The sequence below is a fragment of the Tubulanus polymorphus genome, chromosome 1, assembly GCF_964204645.1.
Source record: "Tubulanus polymorphus chromosome 1, tnTubPoly1.2, whole genome shotgun sequence".
Lineage (NCBI taxonomy): Eukaryota > Metazoa > Nemertea > Palaeonemertea > Tubulaniformes > Tubulanidae > Tubulanus > Tubulanus polymorphus.
Window position 1 is genome coordinate 30897350 of NC_134025.1, and position 21917 is coordinate 30919266.

The window sequence follows — 21917 nt, forward strand, 5'->3', positions numbered from 1 at the left end:
TGCTCAAACGTTGGTTGAAGATAACCAGAGGATAAATACCACTGTAACAATGAACTTTTAATTGTCACTATGTTAACTATCCACTGGTTAACTGTAACCAACTTTTGAGCAACTGCAGCCCCATTTGTTTGACAATAAGTCTAGAACATTCATACCTCGTTTTTCTGCGCATTTGATAACGATTTTCCTAACTCATTTCTCCTCTCAGTGCGAATGTGATTCACTTTAATTATCGTCTGACGGATGTTTTAAAACGATCAATGGTATTTTCATTCATTTATAGCCTGTTCTTCTTTCGTTAAAAACAGGTTTTCTTTCAATGTTGTTCTATAAAGAATTGAAAGTTCACCCAAACGATCAACTGAACATGGTCTAATTATTTCCAGGAGGGACTCTGCCCTTTCGAGTTCATTCGAAGCTAGGTTATACTGGGCTAATCCTGAACCAGCTTACTGGACTTATGGCTAGTGCATCGGGCTTATCCTCAGCTAGCTTTCTTGGCTTATCCTGAGCTGGACCTTACCCTGAGCTAGTGCACTGGGCCTATCCTGAGCAGCTTACTGGGCTAGTTAGTTCACTGATGCGGTTGGGAGAATGATATATAATGCAAATCATTAGAGTTTGATAAATTTCATGTTTATTTACAATCAAAACAGTCAAATACAAAAGATTACAACAAAATAGTCGCCTCACTTATTGATTTAAGAATTCAAAACATTTCAGGTCCAGACATTACAGATTCATCCTGTATCCAGTTCCACAGTTTCACAGTTGTGGGTTAGAGTTAACTCAGGACTCAGTTCCACAGTTATGAGTTAAAGATTAGTTCATTTTCTATTAGTTAATGGCATAGAAACTGTACAACTGGATCGTCCTGTTTTATGACAACTAAACTGAATTCACTTTCAATCAGATCAATCTAAACCTTCATTACAAACATCAAACAATAATTTACAGCAATCATTTAACGTATTTTCATCTTTCGTTGAGAAAGCGATTGAAATTATATTTTCGAATTTTTTCAAACACCACAATTTGGAATCGTAATCGCTCAATGAACCGACGAAATGACGTAATCGTTCAGTATCTGATATTGCTAACAGTAAACACACTAAACCTATGTAATAGATCAATAGATTATCGATGAAATTTTCAACTTTCATATTCTCCAAATATTTTACAATTGTTCCGTTATTCGAATCATTGGTCATCCATCTCAACATCAGTAACGAACATTGAACCATCGATAAATCGTCAGTTTTGAAATCGTTGAAATCAGTTAAATGTTGACTAATGATAATGAACAATGATACCGCTGTCTGTTGACAGTTTGAATTATCTACACATGGTTTATCAATATTACTAATATTATTAATATTACTAATATTATTAATATTATTACTCGTATATTGAGTATAGAGTAAATCCACTGCGTTGATCACTAATTCATCGCTTGTTGAATTCGCCCATATTTTAAACAGTTTCATGAACTGATTCACAGGTAACGTACAGTTCAGTTTACAGTTCATACATTGAATCATCGACTCCGACAGAATTGATAAATACTGCTGATATTTCACTGGGTTGTACTGATCACTGAAAATAAAAACAATCAAAATAATCAGAGATTGAAATCTAAATAAATTCTATTCAAGTCTATCGGTAGAATTGATGTTTTCTTCCAAGATTCCTCTAAACAGTGGAGACTGAGTTAATATAACACCAATTGTTGGAATATTTCTCGAGTAAAACAAATGCTATGTAAAGGTTGTTCAAAAGTGAACCAGTTGATAACTGACATAGTGACAATCGAAACCACATTGTTAGCCAAACATGGTGTTCATTCTCTGGACTCAGTTCCACGGGAGTCTGGTATGTTTTACCTTGGAGTAATCATTCAAATGATTACTCCAAGGTTTGACTGTGCAGTTGAGAGTAGAATCTGGATGAACTGTGCAACTAGACATATATTAGATGGTTAAGTTAATAAACCGACTATCAAGCGATTAACAGTCTAATAATAGACTGAGAGAGGTTCTGATAATTGTGTTAATATTTACCAAAATTGATCGATCAGAGTGAAACAAATCATCAACAATTCATGAACGAATAAAGATCGAATTTTAGGAGGATCTTCTTTCAGAGCTGATTTCATAACGATCCAAATATTGTCGAGGAGTTCAATGTGACAATCTAACAACTCCTGACTGCGACCACTAGAATATCAACAGAAACATTATTTTTATGTAGAGTTTAAGATAAAGAAGTCAATTTCAAAGATCAAGATATGGTTCTACAGTTGTTGGTTAATATTTGACTCCTGAGTCAAAACATTGTAAATGAACCAAATCAAACTCTTGAACCGCGGAACTGGTTCTACAATTCTCAGGTAAGATTTGACTTTTTGAGTTTAAGAATCGGATTTCAACTTCTGAATCAACTTAACCAACGAATGTGAAACAGGATCGTGTTTGAACTAGTTTTACTGGATCGTGTCCTCACCTTTGTTTTGACGTTCCTAAAATCCACGTCAATACGGAATGATTTTTCACCAAGTCAAAAACCACCGATTGTATTTTCGTAGCAGCGCGTAAAACCTTCAAAACTTTAACCTAGAAATTAAATGATTATAAAAATTCTGATGTATAGAATTTGAGAAGTACATCGAGTTTATCGATGCAGGGGTGAGGGGGTGAGAGGGGTGAGGGATGAGGGGGTGAGGAGGGTGAGAGGTTACCTGAGTGGCTTCAGAGCTCAATGGACTGTCATAGAAAGTCTGCATCAGATCAAATATCCGTTTCTTTTGGTACATTGTATAATCATCAGCAAGTCTCAAACCATCGCATAATAAAACGAGCATCCAATTACGATCATAATCAAACTACAAAAACATTATCAAATCATTCAGTTGAATTGTTAATTATTATTTAAATCATCACTCCTAACTCACTGGTACTGATTCGAGCTCAGTGTTCCATATTCAATTCAATAAATACTAAAATATCTGAAGTTTATGTTCAACTGTGAACTACAAAACATACGATCAGTTGTGAACTTACGTTCAACGATGAACTACAAAACAGTTTGAAAAATTCTGGTACTTTCTTAGTATCAATGACTGGTTGCGCAAGAATGAAATCCATCACGTTTTTATACATAGCATCACCTGAAATCAAGTAAATAAAACTCATTAAAATCATATAATTCAGAGCCTGGATTTATAGACTGTATTTACCGTACTTAAAACCCACCGCCCAGTCCCATAGTGGAGACTTAAAAGTGGTCTTAAATATAAAGACTGGTCTTATGTTAGATTGGCGATAGAACTAAGCTGATCTTAAGTCTGTGCAACTGGCCCTTCAGATTGACTCACTTGAAAATGAATTCAGTTAGCCCCTGGGTAAAAGTTGTCAGGTGTTCAGATGAACCCCGAAACATTATAAGGCACTGTAATCCTTGTTCCTGATTGTATCAGTAAATCTAAATCTAGGTGAAAGCTGCATTTAAAAAAATGTTTTTATCTTGGTTTTCAAAATTGTTTATACCATTTCTGGATGAGTTATTTATAATTACCTGGTTCGACTAGAATATTAGCAGCCTTGGCTAGGAATATGGATACAACACAAGGCATCTGATAGTTTGCACGTAGCATACTGTTTTTAACACATTTCAGTAAAACTAATAATTCTTGTTTTCTCGAGAATAATCGCGCTCCTTCTAAATGAGTGATCAGATTCATCAGCAGATAATAAGCAGCTCCTCTCATTGTTGCGTCGTAACTCGACAGAGCAGTAAATATATAACTCAAACAATTCCTTCTGACGAACATTTCACAATTCACTACAGCATCTGTAATTATAAATATGGAGTGAAATTAGTGAATAAACTGCTTTACAGACGTAGGATATCGAGTCTAGAATAGTGTATTCTAACATGGAATAGTGTATTCTAACATGGAATAGTGTATTCTAACATGGAATAGTGTATTCTAACATGTTTGGACCTTTTTTTTCAATGTTCGTAAAATGGGATTTACTTGTCTTGCGTTTGGTCTCAATGATTCATAGATAACCTGGTTTTCACAAAACCACGTCTGCCCATCTATGCGATCTTAAGCATTACCCGGTATGTACATATGGAGAATAACTCAATTCTTGTCACCTCCATAGATACGTGCGTAAAAAACAGCCCCTAGACCCTCTCCACTATAGAGTGAAATAAATGTTGTGATTTTTTCATAAAGTGCATTCAGGAATTTGTATAATCGAGATTTGAATGTGAAGTAAGTCAAGAGACCGGTGGGGCAGTACTCTACTCTACAATAGAACAGGTTATGTGCATGAGGGGACTCTACGTAAGCTATTTAAAGACTATATCTATGCGTATATTGTGTTTACATTTACCAGTTTAAATTCTACAGTGAAATACTGGTTCATTAAAATCCCCCATTACAGTTAAATGGCTAAACCTATATACACTATAATACACACTACAAACATACCAGGAAATAATGGCTTACATCGAATCAGGAAGTTCTAACTAAATTCATGAACATAAACAGAAATGTCTTCACCAAATGCAGGTGAGATGATTATAATTACAGTTGACTCAGAGCTGAACTCAGATCTTATAGGACCAACTTCAGAGGAGTGATATCATAGTTAAACAGATCTCTGAGTTAAACTGTTATCTTTGAGTTAATCAGTTATCTCTGAGTTAAACAGTTATCTAAGAATTAAACAGTTATCTGTTTGAGTTAATCAGTTATCTCTGAGTTAAACAGTTATTGTTAATGAGGGAATGTTATCTTGTTGATTGGATCCAAGTTGAGTTAACTAACAGTTTTACTAACAGTTTATTTATTGAAATCATTCCAATAATTGTTGTTTATTTGTTAGGTTTAATAGTAGGAGTTACAATTCCTATTCTACTGCTGGTAGCGATCGGTATTGGCTTAATTTGGTGGTTTTGGCTCAGGTAAGTTACGCATGGTATTATTTCCAATGACAAATTGTAAAATTTGAAGAAAAAATTCATGTAAACTTTCTGCTTTCAGGAAAAAAGTCCAATGTCGCGGGGAACCGTACGAGAAATGGGATGATGACCCGGAACAACCAGATTTATCCGGCTCTAAACTATCTGTTCACGATAACGCTGCATTCCAGGTCGATGTGTTAGACTCAATACCTCGCGGTAGAGACATTTATGAAGATCCCGAATTAAATCTAGAATTAAAAACTCAACCTCGGAAATTACCGGATAATCAAGACGCTGTTGATTCAAACGAAACAGCAGATTTTACGACTAGATTTGAAGCTCATTTTCCAGAGACCGGAAACCATGACGATGGAATATTCTGGCCACCAACGGAACAAACAATCAGTCCCTCAGGGATAGACATTCAAACTCAACTGGAATATAATTCACCAAATTTCAAATATGTCGACGATTCCTCAGATAATGAGGTTAAACAACCCTCAGATAATGAGGCTATCAAAACCTCAGATGATGAGGCTGTAGTACCTTTAGATGAGGAACCAGAACAAACCCCTAAAACTGAACCTATTTACGCGCAAGTGAATAAATCTCGATCAGATGAGAATGAACCAACAACAAGAAACGATAACAATGAGGACAACACAGAATAAACCACATAGTGGTGGTGGTACCTCATACACAGTGGTGGTGGTACCTCATACACAGTGGTGGTGGTACCTCATACACAGTGGTGGTGGTACCTCATACACAGTGGTGGTGGTACCTCATACACAGTGGTGGTGGTACCTCATACACAGTGGTGGTGGTACCTCATACACAGTGGTGGTGGTACCTCATACACAGTGGTGGTGGTACCTCATACACAGTGGTGGTGGTACCTCATACACAGTGGTGGTGGTACCTCATACACAGTGGTGGTGGTACCTCATACACAGTGGTGGTGGTACCTCATACACAGTGGTGGTGGTACCTCATACACAGTGGTGGTGGTACCTCATACACAGTGGTGGTGGTACCTCATACACAGTGGTGGTGGTACCTCATACACAGTGGTGGTGGTACCTCATACACAGTGGTGGTGGTACCTCATACACAGTGGTGGTGGTACCTCATACACAGTGGTGGTGGTACCTGACATAGTGGCGATCAGCTCTGTGGCAAACTGAGAGTATTTAACAGGTGGACTAAAGGAAGAACGCACCACAAATAATATACGTAACAGAATCTTGCAGTGAATTGATTTTTGATCTAATTCTTCAATCAACCAAAAACAGAAAGTAATACTGTATGAATATATGAATTCAGTACAAGTCACTATAAGTGAAACAGATCTATTGCGGGGAGGGAGGAGAGGGAGGTTGAGGGAGGGAGGTTGAGGGAGGGAGGTTGAGGGAGGGAGGTTGAGGCGAGGGAGGTTGAGGCGAGGGAGGTTGAGGGAGGGAGGTTGAGGCGAGGGAGGTTAAGGGAGGGAGGTTGAGGAAGGGAGGTTGAGGCGAGGGAGGTTGAAGAGAGGGAGGTTGAGGCGAGGGAGGTTGAGGGAGGTTGAGGCGAGGGAGGTTGAGGCGAGGGAGGTTGAGGGAGGGAGGTTGAGGGAGGGAGGTTGAGGCGAGAGAGGTTGAGGCGAGGGAGGTTGAGGGAGGGAGGTTGAGGAAGGGAGGTTGAGGGAGGGAGGTTGAGGGAGGGAGGTTGAGGGAGGGAGGTTGAGGCGAGGGAGGTTGAGGCGAGGGAGGTTGAGGGAGGGAGGTTGAGGCGAGGGAGGTTGAGGCGAGGGAGGTTGAGGGAGGGTGGTTGAGGCGAGGGAGGTTGAGGCGAGGGAGGTTGAGGCGAGGGAGGTTGAGGCGAGGGAGGTTGAGGGAGGGAGGTTGAGGGAGGGTGGTTGAGGGAGGGTGGTTGAGGCGAGGGAGGTTGAGGGAGGGTGGTTGAGGCGAGGGAGGTTGAGGCGAGGGAGGTTGAGGGAGGGAGGTTGAGGAAGGGAGGTTGAGGGAGGGAGGTTGAGGCGAGGGAGGTTGAGGCGAGGGAGGTTGAGGGAGGGAGGTTGAGGGAGGGTGGTTGAGGCGAGGGAGGTTGAGGCGAGGGAGGTTGAGGGAGGGAGGTTGAGGGAGGGAGGTTGAGGGAGGGAGGTTAAGGGAGGGAGGTTGAGGGAGGGAGGTTGAGGGAGGGTGGTTGAGGCGAGGGAGGTTGAGGCGAGGGAGGTTGAGGGAGGGAGGTTGAGGGAGGGAGGTTGAGGGAGGGAGGTTAAGGGAGGGAGGTTGAGGGAGGGAGGTTGAGGCGAGGGAGGTTGAGGCGAGGGAGGTTGAGGGAGGGAGGTTGAGGCGAGGGAGGTTGAGGGAGGGTGGTTGAGGCGAGGGAGGTTGAGGCGAGGGAGGTTGAGGCGAGGGAGGTTGAGGCGAGGGAGGTTGAGGGAGGGAGGTTGAGGGAGGGAGGTTGAGGGAGGGTGGTTGAGGCGAGGGAGGTTGAGGCGAGGGAGGTTGAGGGAGGGAGGTTGAGGGAGGGAGGTTGAGGGAGGGTGGTTGAGGCGAGGGAGGTTGAGGCGAGGGAGGTTGAGGGAGGGAGGTTGAGGGAGGGAGGTTGAGGGAGGGAGGTTAAGGGAGGGAGGTTGAGGGAGGGAGGTTGAGGCGAGGGAGGTTGAGGCGAGGGAGGTTGAGGGAGGGAGGTTGAGGCGAGGGAGGTTGAGGGAGGGTGGTTGAGGCGAGGGAGGTTGAGGCGAGGGAGGTTGAGGCGAGGGAGGTTGAGGGAGGGAGGTTGAGGCGAGGGAGGTTGAGGCGAGGGAGGTTGAGGCGAGGGAGGTTGAGGGAGGGAGGTTGAGGGAGGGAGGTTGAGGGAGGGTGGTTGAGGCGAGGGAGGTTGAGGCGAGGGAGGTTGAGGCGAGGGAGGTTGAGGCGAGGGAGGTTGAGGGAGGGAGGTTGAGGGAGGGTGGTTGAGGGAGGGTGGTTGAGGCGAGGGAGGTTGAGGGAGGGTGGTTGAGGCGAGGGAGGTTGAGGCGAGGGAGGTTGAGGGAGGGAGGTTGAGGAAGGGAGGTTGAGGGAGGGAGGTTGAGGCGAGGGAGGTTGAGGCGAGGGAGGTTGAGGGAGGGAGGTTGAGGGAGGGTGGTTGAGGCGAGGGAGGTTGAGGCGAGGGAGGTTGAGGGAGGGAGGTTGAGGGAGGGAGGTTGAGGGAGGGAGGTTAAGGGAGGGAGGTTGAGGGAGGGAGGTTGAGGGAGGGTGGTTGAGGCGAGGGAGGTTGAGGCGAGGGAGGTTGAGGGAGGGAGGTTGAGGGAGGGAGGTTGAGGGAGGGAGGTTAAGGGAGGGAGGTTGAGGGAGGGAGGTTGAGGCGAGGGAGGTTGAGGCGAGGGAGGTTGAGGGAGGGAGGTTGAGGCGAGGGAGGTTGAGGGAGGGTGGTTGAGGCGAGGGAGGTTGAGGCGAGGGAGGTTGAGGCGAGGGAGGTTGAGGCGAGGGAGGTTGAGGGAGGGAGGTTGAGGGAGGGAGGTTGAGGGAGGGTGGTTGAGGCGAGGGAGGTTGAGGCGAGGGAGGTTGAGGGAGGGAGGTTGAGGGAGGGAGGTTGAGGGAGGGTGGTTGAGGCGAGGGAGGTTGAGGCGAGGGAGGTTGAGGGAGGGAGGTTGAGGGAGGGAGGTTGAGGGAGGGAGGTTAAGGGAGGGAGGTTGAGGGAGGGAGGTTGAGGCGAGGGAGGTTGAGGCGAGGGAGGTTGAGGGAGGGAGGTTGAGGCGAGGGAGGTTGAGGGAGGGTGGTTGAGGCGAGGGAGGTTGAGGCGAGGGAGGTTGAGGCGAGGGAGGTTGAGGGAGGGAGGTTGAGGCGAGGGAGGTTGAGGCGAGGGAGGTTGAGGCGAGGGAGGTTGAGGGAGGGAGGTTGAGGGAGGGAGGTTGAGGGAGGGTGGTTGAGGCGAGGGAGGTTGAGGCGAGGGAGGTTGAGGGAGGGAGGTTGAGGGAGGGAGGTTGAGGGAGGGTGGTTGAGGCGAGGGAGGTTGAGGCGAGGGAGGTTGAGGGAGGGTGGTTGAGGCGAGGGAGGTTGAGGCGAGGGAGGTTGAGGGAGGGAGGTTGAGGGAGGGTGGTTGAGGTGAGGAAGGTTGAGGGAGGGAGGTTGAGGGAGGGAGGTTGAGGGAGGGAGGTTGAGGGAGGGAGGTTGAGGGAGGGAGGTTGAGGGAGGGTGGTTGAGGCGAGGGAGGTTGAGGCGAGGGAGGTTGAGGGAGGGTGGTTGAGGCGAGGGAGGTTGAGGCGAGGGAGGTTGAGGGAGGGAGGTTGAGGGAGGGAGGTTGAGGGAGGGTGGTTGAGGTGAGGAAGGTTGAGGGAGGGAGGTTGAGGGAGGGAGGTTGAGGCGAGGGAGGTTGAGGCGAGGGAGGTTGAGGGAGGGAGGTTGAGGCGAGGGAGGTTGAGGGAGGGAGGTTGAGGCGAGGGAGGTTGAGGCGAGGGAGGTTGAGGGAGGGAGGTTGAGGCGAGGGAGGTTGAGGGAGGGAGGTTGAGGCGAGGGAGGTTGAGGGAGGGTGGTTGAGGCGAGGGAGGTTGAGGCGAGGGAGGTTGAGGCGAGGGAGGTTGAGGCGAGGGAGGTTGAGGGAGGGAGGTTGAGGCGAGGGAGGTTGAGGCGAGGGAGGTTGAGGGAGGGAGGTTGAGGCGAGGGAGGTTGAGGGAGGGAGGTTGAGGCGAGGGAGGTTGAGGGAGGGAGGTTGAGGCGAGGGAGGTTGAGGGAGGGAGGTTGAGGCGAGGGAGGTTGAGGGAGGGAAGTTGAGGCGAGGGAGGTTGAGGCGAGGGAGGTTGAGGCGAGGGAGGTTGAGGCGAGGGAGGTTGAGGCGAGGGAGGTTGAGGGAGGGAGGTTAAGGGAGGGAGGTTGAGGCGAGGGAGGTTGAGGGAGGGAGGTTAAGGGAGGGAGGTTGAGGCGAGGGAGGTTGAGGGAGGGAAGTTGAGGCGAGGGAGGTTGAGGCGAGGGAGGTTGAGGCGAGGGAGGTTGAGGCGAGGGAGGTTGAGGCGAGGGAGGTTGAGGGAGGGTGGTTGAGGCGAGGGAGGTTGAGGCGAGGGAGGTTGAGGCGAGGGAGGTTGAGGCGAGGGAGGTTGAGGGAGGGAGGTTGAGGCGAGGGAGGTTGAGGCGAGGGAGGTTGAGGGAGGGAGGTTGAGGCGAGGGAGGTTGAGGGAGGGAGGTTGAGGCGAGGGAGGTTGAGGGAGGGAGGTTGAGGCGAGGGAGGTTGAGGGAGGGAGGTTGAGGCGAGGGAGGTTGAGGCGAGGGAGGTTGAGGCGAGGGAGGTTGAGGGAGGGAGGTTGAGGGAGGGAGGTTGAGGGAGGGTGGTTGAGGCGAGGGAGGTTGAGGCGAGGGAGGTTGAGGCGAGGGAGGTTGAGGGAGGGAGGTTGAGGCGAGGGAGGTTGAGGGAGGGAGGTTGAGGCGAGGGAGGTTGAGGGAGGGAGGTTGAGGGAGGGAGGTTAAGGGAGGGAGGTTGAGGGAGGGAAGTTGAGGCGAGGGAGGTTGAGGCGAGGGAGGTTGAGGGAGGGAGGTTGAGGGAGGGAGGTTGAGGGAGGGAGGTTAAGGGAGGGAGGTTGAGGCGAGGGAGGTTGAGGGAGGGAGGGAGGTTGAGGGAGGGAGGTTAAGGGAGGGAGGGGAGAGGACTTCAACGTTTCAAGTTATCAGTAGATGTTGTATCTAAAAAGTGTTTACTTTCCACACTAAAATATCATGTTATGAACTAATGTTGTGATGAAAGGTTTTTATTTTTTATAATTCATATTTTAAAGAGTTGATAAATATATTAAATATATTGGTGCTTCAAAAATTGATAGTTTAGTTGTATTAACTTCAACATCAATGCAGTGAGGGCCTCTCAGGGTTATTTTAGTGGGTTTGAGGTTTCTTTTTCCCCTCAACCATCTGAGCTCTACTCCAAGACATTATCAGCAGATTTGAAGTTTCCTTTTCCTGATTAATGGGGAGAGAGACCAGAGATACACCTTCAACACCAGAAAACTCATCCCTCATGAACCAGTGAAAGAGCAATGTTTAAACTCTCTCTCTCTTTGTCACTGGTAGAAATTACCTGGTCTCAGTAAGTAACCAAACAGTGGTAACAAGAAACATGGATCATAAATATCCTTATTCTCCTCAGTAATATGCTTCTCATTGTCAGCTGTTGATAAAGCCTAGAAAATATACAAAACTAATATCAAATTCTGCAAAAGCAATAATTCCTCTGAAAAATAAATCGAACGATTCTTACCAGTAATTTACGAGTGAGTGGAAATTTCAATGCAGATTTTAAAACTTTCTCAGTATCGAGACACAACATTACATCCTCCATTTTAGGTTCCGTTCTCAGAGAAGGGCCGACAGATTTCCGCGTAAAATGATGGTCCATTGCCTTCTGACCCCAGAAAAATGGTCTGAATACAATAAACAATATAGATGATGATGTAAATTTATAAACTTTGAACTGTGTCTTTGAAAAATCTGTTATGAATTAACAAACCTATAACTTGACATATCAACGGGAGCAGTTTCATAAAGTCTTAATAAATAAATCAACTTTACATCTGAAATAAGTCATGTGAAATAATAACATTAAAAATCGAAAAAGAGATCCTCACAATCTGTGAAATAATGACAATCATTACCTGAACTCGACAGAGTAGCGTTATACGCAGCTAACAATGAAGCTACATGGTCGCTATGACAACAGGAAGGATCGAGGATTACTAACTGCGTTAATAATTCAATCAAATCGCCTGAAAAAATATGACAGATTTTAGTTTCCTGTGAGAATTGGAGTATAATCATCGAACTGTGGAACTGAATTCTGAACTGTGGAATACAGGAATGTGGAACTGGATTCAGAACCGTGGAACTGGATAGAGAAATGTGGAATACAAACCTTTAGCTATATGCGTATTTTCATTGATGATTATCTGATGAAATTGTGAATGCGACATCAACATTTCGTACATAGTTTTAACAGACGGAGTTTTATCTGAATCAGTTGAATATAACTTCACTACTATTTCTCTGATTAATGATAACATTTGAGGTGAATGATAATACTTCCTAGAAAATAGAATAGAACAACAACAGGAATCAGTGACATTTATTCATAAATACATCTACAGTAGACTCCGCTTGAGACAGAGATAAATATTCAACCCGTTTCACTCGTTGAAATATCAGTCACATCTCATCTGACTCAGATATCACTCTCAAATCGGACAAGTCCAACTCGATCGGAGTCTACTATCAATATTTCTGCACACAAACCTGCAACAACTTCTGAAGATTTTCATCCAGTTATTTTCAAGCGCTGTCCACAATTCATCTTCCGAAGCAAAATCCTGTAACAAGAGAAAGATGGATTAGTGAAGACTCATTCTCAGAGCGTAGATGTCTACTGATTCTATAGATGGATAATCATACTTACTTTCACAACTTCTTTCAAACTGTTCAGAACATCTGATAAACTTGTTGGATGTTCTTCCCTTTTCGAATAGGTTTTGACGATATTTGATAAACTTGTGAATAACTGTGGAAGTTCACTGATTATAACACTTGAGTTCAGTGTAATACAACGTCTCAATACAGCATGAAACACAAGTAAATGTTGATCTGAAACTGGACTGATCTTTCCACATGATTCAACGATAGACTTCATAACACACGCCAAATCATCTGTAAAAAGTACCGGTAATCAATATCAGGGTTTTTAAGGCTTCCCTAATTAACAATGACTACAGTCCTTAAATTTCAGAAATTTTGGGAGGGAAACCTGGTTTGTAGAGTTGTTTACCACTGAAAAACAGAATTTGGAAATTCTAGGGCATTAAGGGTTTTAAGGTGTTGTGATAGAAGTATTGAAGAGATACCTTCAATAAGATGTGGAATCAATGAAACTAAGATGTCGATCTTTAGTTTCACATTTTCTTTCAGTTCATCTTTAATCAACTGTTTGAACAATGTCTTCCAAAATGAGTTCATCAAAACGACGACTGTTTCTTCAACGGTTTCTGAGATAAGAATGTTAAAACACACATAAATAAATGAACATTTTACAGGTGAAAATATAAAATCCTATAATAAGAATGAAATATCATCCAAAATGTTTCCGAAATGGATTTTTTTACTTCATCCTTATTGCAGGAATTCGATTGTTTGTTGAGTTTCATCAATGATTATTTATTAATGGATGAATTCATTAAGACGAGGACTTACTGCGGCATGTTGTATCTCTTGAGACATGTTTCAAATACGTATCGATCAGTTGAAGATATTTGAGTTTATTTGATGTTTTCAGATTGTTCGATTTGATCCAGTTACTGACACTTTCTAAACATTTTGGAGACTGTTTTATAACGGTTCTAACTATATTCATTCTGATCGCTGATTCTGCTGAAAGCTCCAACAGTTCAATAAACAACTTCTCGTCGACACGGAGACAATAATTCGGAAATACGACTACAAGTTTATCGATGACACGCAGTAAATTATCATCGCAGCTTTCGGCAGACGACAATTCAAGGAAATTATTCATTGCCCCAAGTGAAAATGGAAGAGGGTTTGAAATCTGCGATGATCTGTCATTCAATAAACACTGCAGTAAATCTACTATCAGTGTTTTAATCGATGTTATTTCTGTGTTCTGCTGTTGTCGTTCGCGCAATAGTTTCAATAACAATTCCACCATTTCAACAATCAGACCGGTATCCATGGATACGCGGAACGGCTCAATCAAATCGAATAAAGATTCGATATTATCGTCAAGATTTTTTAAAGAATGTTTGATTTTGTTGATGTACGGATCAGTGAAATCTTTATTCAATGTAAGATTCTGTGAATTCATCATAGCCACGAGTTTAGACAGTTTGCGCGAGATGATTTTCTTCCTATTTTGATGCGGATCATTGGATGTTGGTATGAAATTGTCGATGACGCAGGGATGAGTGAGAATTGTACGACACATTTGAAGTTTTATCGCGACACCGTCCTCATCGCTCTTAATCTCTGATGTCAACAACGTAATCAGTAATTCAAACGTAGTATTCACAATTTTCTCGAAGTCTTTATTCTCCTGAAATTCAAATTGGGATTGAAATATAGGGTTGACCTTGGGTAATACAACAACTTATCCAAATAACGACTGCTCCTTGTTTTTTTTATGTAAAGTTAAAATCACTTACTATGTTTGAACTGCAGACGTGCTGTAGACAGAATAGTAAATGTTTAGTCGTAAGAACAGTTTCACCGAGCGAAACTGATTTCACTTGTTTCAATAACTGTTCACACGTTTCACTATAAACTAAACTTTTCATTCCATGTAACAAACAATTCTTCAAAGAGCTACTGAAATCTCGACAGTTTGAAATTGCTGACAACATCGACTTCTTTTTCGAGACCTTCAAATACAGAATATTCAGAAATAAACTTTTAAACATGTCTTCATAATCTAGACACAGTTCTACAGCTCTTGGCCAAGTTTGACTACAAGAGTTAAATCAGTTCAATCATAAATATCAGCTATTCCTTTCATGAGTCAATTCTTATGGATGTAGGTCATGAGATGAACGTAGGAACATGATATACTTACAGTGGGAGGGGCTTGATGGTTTAACAGTTTGATGTATTTGAATAACGACCAATCAGACGTGATCTTTTCGTAAGAGGAAATAACGCGACAGAAAGAATCGGGTTGAAATTGTGTGAATAAAATATCAATCAAAACGACGGATAAATATTCATGAATTACGTCTGCAAGAAAACAAATAAACATTTTAAAAAATTTTTTTTTGAACAGTTTTATGAGAAAAAAATTTACTTGTTTCAAAGATAAATGAAAACTGAGACACTCTAAACATATTGAGTACAGAGGACTCTATTTAACTGGTGCCGCAAATAATCACCGAATTCCATAGAAAATTTTACAAATTTTTACCTGAACAAGAAACTTTCTCATCTTTCACACATTGTAAACAAGCAGTGACTAAAACACTGAACGGTAATCTGTAATATATAAGAGAGAAATACACGTAGAAGATCCGGTTTCACAGCTTCAGCAAAAACATCAAACTCTATAGGGTTAAACTTAATATCCAACAACTGATTCCAGAACAACTCATGCAATGAAATAGATTGAATTCATTGATATGTTACCTGTTGTTTGTATCTGTGACTGGTTTTGATTTTGGTTTCCCAGAAAACGGAGGAATAGTAGAATTCACTGTAGATTTCCTCAATGCTGCAGAATGATATGAGATTTTACTCATAGAAATAAACACTTTAAAACAATCTAAAACATCAGAAACATGACTTACATTTTAATAGTTCATCTATGTTATTTTTGTCCTGTTTTTGAGTTGAAGTTGAAATTTGTGTCGAGGAGACGGATTCCAAAATCAGATCAATGAATAAATGAGGACTCGCGATAATAGATTGAAATATCGTGTCTAAGAATGCGAGAATCTCAGATTGAGATTGTTTCTTATCGTTTAAATGATTCAACCAGATCAATAATTCATCCTCTTTTCCTTCGAAGTTTCCCATTTTCACCAACACCTGAAATCAAAATTCACAAAATATAAAAAATCTCGATCTTGATTCACAATTGCCGACCAACAATTCAACTAGGGTTGAAAACTTCAGAACTAGGGTCCAGTTTCACATAAATGCTTTTAACTATTAAATTGATACAATTTCTTCATTAATTCAGATTACAATGAATTGTTTTTTAGTTCATCATTTCTATGAAATTGAACCGTGCTCCGGTGAATCAGGTATGAATTTTAGTAGATCAATAAATTGTCAGTACCTTCACTGTGAGTTTTTGTATTTCTGTAAACTGTTTTGTATTCTCAGGTGGAATCATAGTGAACATGTGTAACACTATAAAACTCAAACACTTATCATTGATCTAAAATAAAACAAAGATTTATTTAATATGAGACAAAAATTCCATCCAGACCGTGGGCAGCACGCTTGCCACAGAGCTGACAAAATATCTAAAATTTTCCTATTCCAATTCAATGACGTCCACCAATTCCAACTGCTCCGGAATTTATTCGGTACTACGAGTTGAGGTGAGGACGCACAGTCTACTGTATTTACAAATCATACTGTTATATACCTTTGTCGTCCAAGGAATAATTCTTGCGTCCACTTTACTCAAAATGGATAGAACTTTACTGTATAAACAGGTAAGTTCTTCACTGCTGCTCCCGCTGCTGCTGCTGCTGCTGCTGTTCTCATCAGATAACTCCATCACAGTAGACAGAATGATACTCAGTATTGTCTCCCACGTAGAATCAAACGACTGAAAGAAATCTTGATGCAGCAGAATTGTATCTAAAAGTGTCGACATCCGTTCGATCTGCGAAGGCTTCGGTAAATCTGAAAATCCACGAGAAAATATCTTAAAATCAAGCAATAAATTCTCAAGATCCAGTTCTATAGTTTATTGACTATTGAGTTAAAATCAGTTTGTTTGAGAACTGTGGAACCGACTCCAGGAATCAGTTCCTCTGTTAGGCCCCAAAGTTTGAATCTAGAATTAAAACTGTAGCCTATTTCAATGCATTAAATATAGAGACACATTATACACGGGGAACTATGGAACTGAGTTCTAGGGTAGGCTTTATAGTCAAGTTCCAACTCTAACCAGAGGGTTAACTCAGACTTTAAATCCAGGTCCACAGTTTTAGGTTTGACTCTTTAAGTTAAAGTTAGTTCATTTCCGATGTCCTAATTCTCAATTGTTAACCTATGAACTGTTGAACTGATTAATAAAATTGATTGACGTATATTACGGACCTGAAGAGATGTCACTGTTGTCTTCTTTTTTCTCTTTGTTCGATGAACTTTTCCAATGAACTGTTAACGTTTTTGCATCAGGCAAATACTGAAATTAAAATCATCGTTTCAATGTATATGATCAGTTAGATTAGTTCCCAAACATCCCCTTACATCGTCTGGTATTCATACAGACCTTGTACATGTGCTGTTGAAGTAGATGTTTGAATTGAAGTCTCCTTGAATTCTGATAATTCAGTTGATCGTACAAATTTACAACATGAATACAACTTCTCAATATACACTGCATAAACTGCATCAGGATATTCTCCTCGAAAACAGACGCCGGTTGCTTCTTCTGTAAATACACAAATCAATCACTCATTTCTCGAACTCCAGCGTTTGAAATTCTATTTTTACAACAGGTTGTAACAATATCAACGTCTAACACATTGTTTCGAACTATTGAAACAAATACAGCAGTACAATGAAGCTGGTTTTTGGTTTCTTCACACTTTCAATATCTACAACATTGAGCTGAAACTTTTTACTTTCAAACCAAAGCCCCTAAACTGTGGAACTGGACTTGCATTATTTTACTTGAAGAAGGTAAATTCTGATTGATTGTAAACACGAACCTTCAGCGCTTGAGTGACTGCGATATCTTTAGGCGGAAAAATACAATTCAAACATCGAGAAATTTGTTTCTCGATCGAGGAATTTTGTTGAAGGATAAATTGAAGCAAGGAGTCATCGGTAACAGTGAACACCTGAATATTAAACACACAGAAAAATCATTAGTCATAGAATATTCGAGATACCTTCTAATCCCCCGCTAAATATAAAACAAGTCGAAAATATTCCCTTGTTGTTATAAGATGAAATGATTAAGAATTATGTCCCTAATAGTGCAATTTCAATAATTTCAAACTGGATTTAACAAACTATTAGTTAACAAACAGATTTTCTAGTAGCCTGAAGTTTACTATAACAAGGTTCAACTGTAGTTATCTTCAGAAATACTGCTAAACTATTAGCTCAAGGAAACATTTCAGACCATTTTTCAGAAAAATAGTGTGGGATTTTAAATCATCAATTTACAACACAGATTCGCAGTGTTTCATCGATGGTTACCTTCTGTAGAAATTGAATACAAAGTTTCCAGTTAGTAGTCGGTCTAGGGACGAATAGATGATTGACCGTCATTATATATTTGGATGTCAGATCAGGAGAACCTTTCAATATTCCTAGCAGTAATTCCTGTAAATTTCCCTCTATTTGTGGTTGTTTTATGTGAACAATGAAATTATACAGAGTATCATTCTCAACTCTGAAATTAACAAAGTATACATTCATTACTAAACGCACAAGAATAAATAAATCATGGGTCAGTGGCTCAAAAACTGGTTAATGTTTACCAGTTGCAGAGAGCTGACATCAAAACAGCATTGTGACCACCGTGCATTTAACGAGGCTTCGAACAACTGACCCCAGATAAAAACATGTTGCTTCTTACTTTGTATTGTTCCCGGTTGAGATTTCTTTGAAAATGATTCCTAGTTTTGGAGAACAGCATAATTCCATCATCAACGGATGAACGAGATTTCGGATGAATTTTTTATCATCGGTATCTTCTTCAACATCCTGAATTATACAGAATTATTCATTAAACGCAATTCACACAAACTTGAAGAGGATTGTTCATGTTACAAGCACAGTAGATCAGAGGCAAACGTGCAGTCTACTGTTTAACTTTCATACCGCTAGAATTTCCAGTTTTGCAAAGTTTTTCCTCTTTCCTCCTTTCTTTGGTTTATCGCCGATGGTGGTTTTCGATTGTGGACCTTTCCAGTTATACAGTTGACAAAGCTGCACGAGAACATCAGTGGAGAATATTCTTAATTTCAGAGTCTTCATTAAACCAGGATTCTTCACAATCTGCAATTCAACAAAAATCAAACTCATAGAATACGATATAATATTATTGAATTTCATCTAAATGAAAGTCACGAGTTATAGAGAGGAGCCATTTTAACTTGGTGCCAAAACCAATAATTGTGACTGGTAGTTCTGATGTGTAGGTTAATTCATTCGAATTAGAAATACTAGCTTTTACTACTAGTGCACAGAGTAGCTACATCAGGCTAATGAATAAAGACCATGGAGAAACAACAACAGTAGTTATACTAAATGACATTAGAGAAGACTGAGTGAGCAGGAGACTTTACTCATTTACCTGATGAATCTAATATGCGCTGCGCAGTAGTAAAAACTCTGATTTCAAATAAAATTTGTTAACCTTCATCAGTTAATTCCTCATGTTTGCTGAATGTTACTTAAAACGTATCTCAAAGTTCTATCTAAAAATCAAAATTCTATCAAAAACAACAAACCTTTTCATGAATGATAGGAATAATTAACTGTATTGTACTAATCTTCTCATACATCAATCCAGGGAAAATACTTTGAAATATTCTTCCTGCAAAACATCATTAAATTCATTGTTACAAAACGTGGATAATTTCACTACATTTTATCGAAAACAATTTATGAACAATAAATGTTGTACGTTTAATAAAATACGAACCTGGAAGTGATAGAAACTGTTTAATAATTGCGTTATTACCAGTAATAAGAAACGCCATAAAGAAATGAGTAATTGCAAGTTTTACATCCTAGAAAAACAGAAATAAATCAAAGTATATTGTAAAAGATAATAGTGATGTATAAATCATAGTGTCCATAAGCAGGTGTGGATCGAGGGAGTTTTGTACAAAAACCATCAAATATTTTGAGTTGAGCTTTTTAAATGAACTCTTTAACTTGCTACTGCCTTGTTATATTAATAATGAATCTTATAAATTTCTCATTTTATGAGGACAAGTTTTCTACTTGGAAATGCTGTAAAAGGCATGTGATGCCTTAATTACGAATAAACCTCCAAGTATACATTTTTAATGACCAAAAATACCCTTATTGTCTTCAGAAGAAGTCCTTGAATCCACTTCTGATGAGCTTTATAAAAAAGAAAACGGTGTTTTAAATTTGGTGAAGTGAACGCCAAGTTGATGTATATTTTACCTGACTGCAATTTTTATCCATTGTTAAAAGTTCCGCGATTTCTTGCATTTTAACTTGAGATAAAATCGTAGAAACGGCTCGTCCAGTTTGAGAAATGATCGTCGATAGCAACGATAACGCCGCTATTTTAGGAATCGATGTTTTCGATCTCGTGAAAATGTAATTGATACAATTTAAATGATTCGTCAATAATTGACTGATGATTTCCTGCGATATTTTCTTGAACGAAGTCAAATCATCGGCGATTCTGATCAAGATACATTCGAGTAGTTGAAAAATGAGACCGATCTGAAAAATTAAAATTCATGTTTAAATGTAGAGTTAAAACCCACTAAATACCGATGAAATGATTAAAACAAAATTAATTCATCAAGACTAAAATCAAAGACACAACGTCTCAGACTTTGGAATATCTTTTTAGAGCCAAACCTGACAATGGTCTCTGCGGAGTAAGTTCGAAACGTCATATCTTTTTATGTTTTTAAGTTTGTATATTTGTTTTATCGCCATGTTTAAATATCATTCTTTATCCAGTAAAAGGAGAATTTTATTACTGTAAGTAAGAAGTGACTAACTTGATGAGGAGGTCTTTTCTGCAGTAGAACATTAAATATTTGGCTGCATCCACCTCCGTGTTGACAAAATCCAGCAACGATGTCATATTTCACTTTATTTGGAAAATCTTTTGCAGATTTAATGAACTTTTCAACAGCTGAAACAAAGTGAGATTGTCAGTGTAATCAACCACGCCCACTGCAGCACTGAATCAGCAAATATCCAGCAAGTCATATATCACTGCACATAGCCACATTGACGTATATAGAAATGAGTTTATTGTGGGGACTGAAGCTTTTATTAAGGTTTATAGAGTGATTGAGTGACTGGAAAACAAATCAAAATCCAGAATTGAGGAATATTCTTTACGGTTAAGGTTACGTAAACCGCGTAACCCTAGTTGTGGCCTGTTTATGCAAATCAGACCAATCACACCCAGGGCTAGTAAACAAGCTAACCCCTGGTGTGGCCTTGATGATTATATCAGCTGACCACCTTTAAACCAATCAGAACTTGCCTCAGGGTTAGTCCACTCTAACCCTAGGTAAAACAGCAGAGTGGTGACAACCTACCAACAACCACAGGGCAAGAATGGACTACCCTAGGATTATACCACCTGAGGTCAATGGAATAACCCTAACCCTAGGGCTATTACACCTGAGTAAGGGTTAGTCCATTCCAATCATAGGTGAGGGAAGTTAATTCAAATTAGGTGACAAACTATAGACAAGTCACAATCTTAAACACCTTCCAAGGGGAAACACCTTCCCAGGGGATACTCATGTTTACAGTGGATAATACACTACAATCATCAGAAATCATTGGAATTTTTCTAAACTCTTTTCAATATTTACAGAACTAGTCGTATAGGATAATGATGAATATACTACATTTGAGTATTTCTGACTGAAGAAAGATTGAATAAATTTTGAGATACGAGCCCCGGATCAAAATCTCATCAGTCACCAGAGTATAGTTTCCCACTATGTGGCGCTAGTGTTACTAAGGATTTAGGGTTATGGTAGAGATAAAGCACATAACCATTGGGGACAAAGTTCACGCTTTACATCTCACACAACCCCCAAATGTAATCCTATCAGGCTAGAACTTTTGAAACCGAATTATTATTCAGAGTGGCCTGATACAACCAGTTACCCACAGTATCGGATGTTAGAATACACCGGTCTGGATGATTGCCCAACCCTGCTCGCCAGGTCTATCGTCCTGATAGCACTGGATACGTACCCAGTAAGATGTATTTCTCATCATTAATAAGTACATTGAATTCAACCTCAGTGAATTCTCCATCTATCAATTCTTCACCCTCGATCTGTTTCTCAGGAACAGCGGGAGCAGCTTCCAGTTCTCCATTCTCAGTATCATCGTCCACATTATCCGATGATTTGTTTAATTGTTTCGAATGTTTCTTCTTTTTTATTAATGCTGTATTGTTTTGGTCATCAGATATTTTCCTTTTAGCCATTGAAACTTATAGAAATTGTCACTTAATTAATTACTTTTACACACGTGGAAAAAATGTTGGGAGATGTTTTG

At 41.0% G+C, this 21917-nt stretch overlaps 2 protein-coding genes across 2 annotated transcripts; one reads left to right on the plus strand and one right to left on the minus strand.

Annotated features, from left to right (window-relative positions):
• Positions 1–661: 661 nt before the first annotated feature.
• LOC141915518 (nucleolar pre-ribosomal-associated protein 1-like) lies at positions 662–21846 on the minus strand. The gene is made up of 33 exons (XM_074807088.1): positions 21609–21846; positions 20384–20520; positions 19809–20096; positions 19315–19402; positions 19121–19206; positions 18489–18665; positions 18244–18371; positions 17862–18057; positions 17366–17497; positions 16924–17085; positions 16749–16836; positions 16066–16328; positions 15751–15852; positions 15257–15497; positions 15096–15180; positions 14878–14945; positions 14533–14693; positions 14126–14341; positions 13161–14016; positions 12815–12955; positions 12373–12620; positions 12213–12286; positions 11836–12005; positions 11579–11689; positions 11434–11497; positions 11185–11347; positions 11005–11107; positions 3574–3849; positions 3060–3166; positions 2738–2881; positions 2503–2612; positions 2061–2216; positions 662–1596 (listed from the first exon to the last, which is right to left on the minus strand). Exons 1-33 carry the CDS (start codon positions 21844–21846, stop codon positions 915–917), a joined length of 6261 nt encoding a protein of 2086 aa, XP_074663189.1. The 3' UTR covers positions 662–914.
• Positions 4478–5648, plus strand: LOC141915247 (uncharacterized). Its single transcript, XM_074806720.1, has 3 exons — positions 4478–4582; positions 4899–4977; positions 5057–5648. The coding sequence occupies exons 1-3, from the start codon at positions 4564–4566 to the stop codon at positions 5646–5648; spliced, it is 690 nt and encodes a 229-aa protein (XP_074662821.1). The 5' UTR covers positions 4478–4563.
• Positions 21847–21917: the final 71 nt, after the last annotated feature.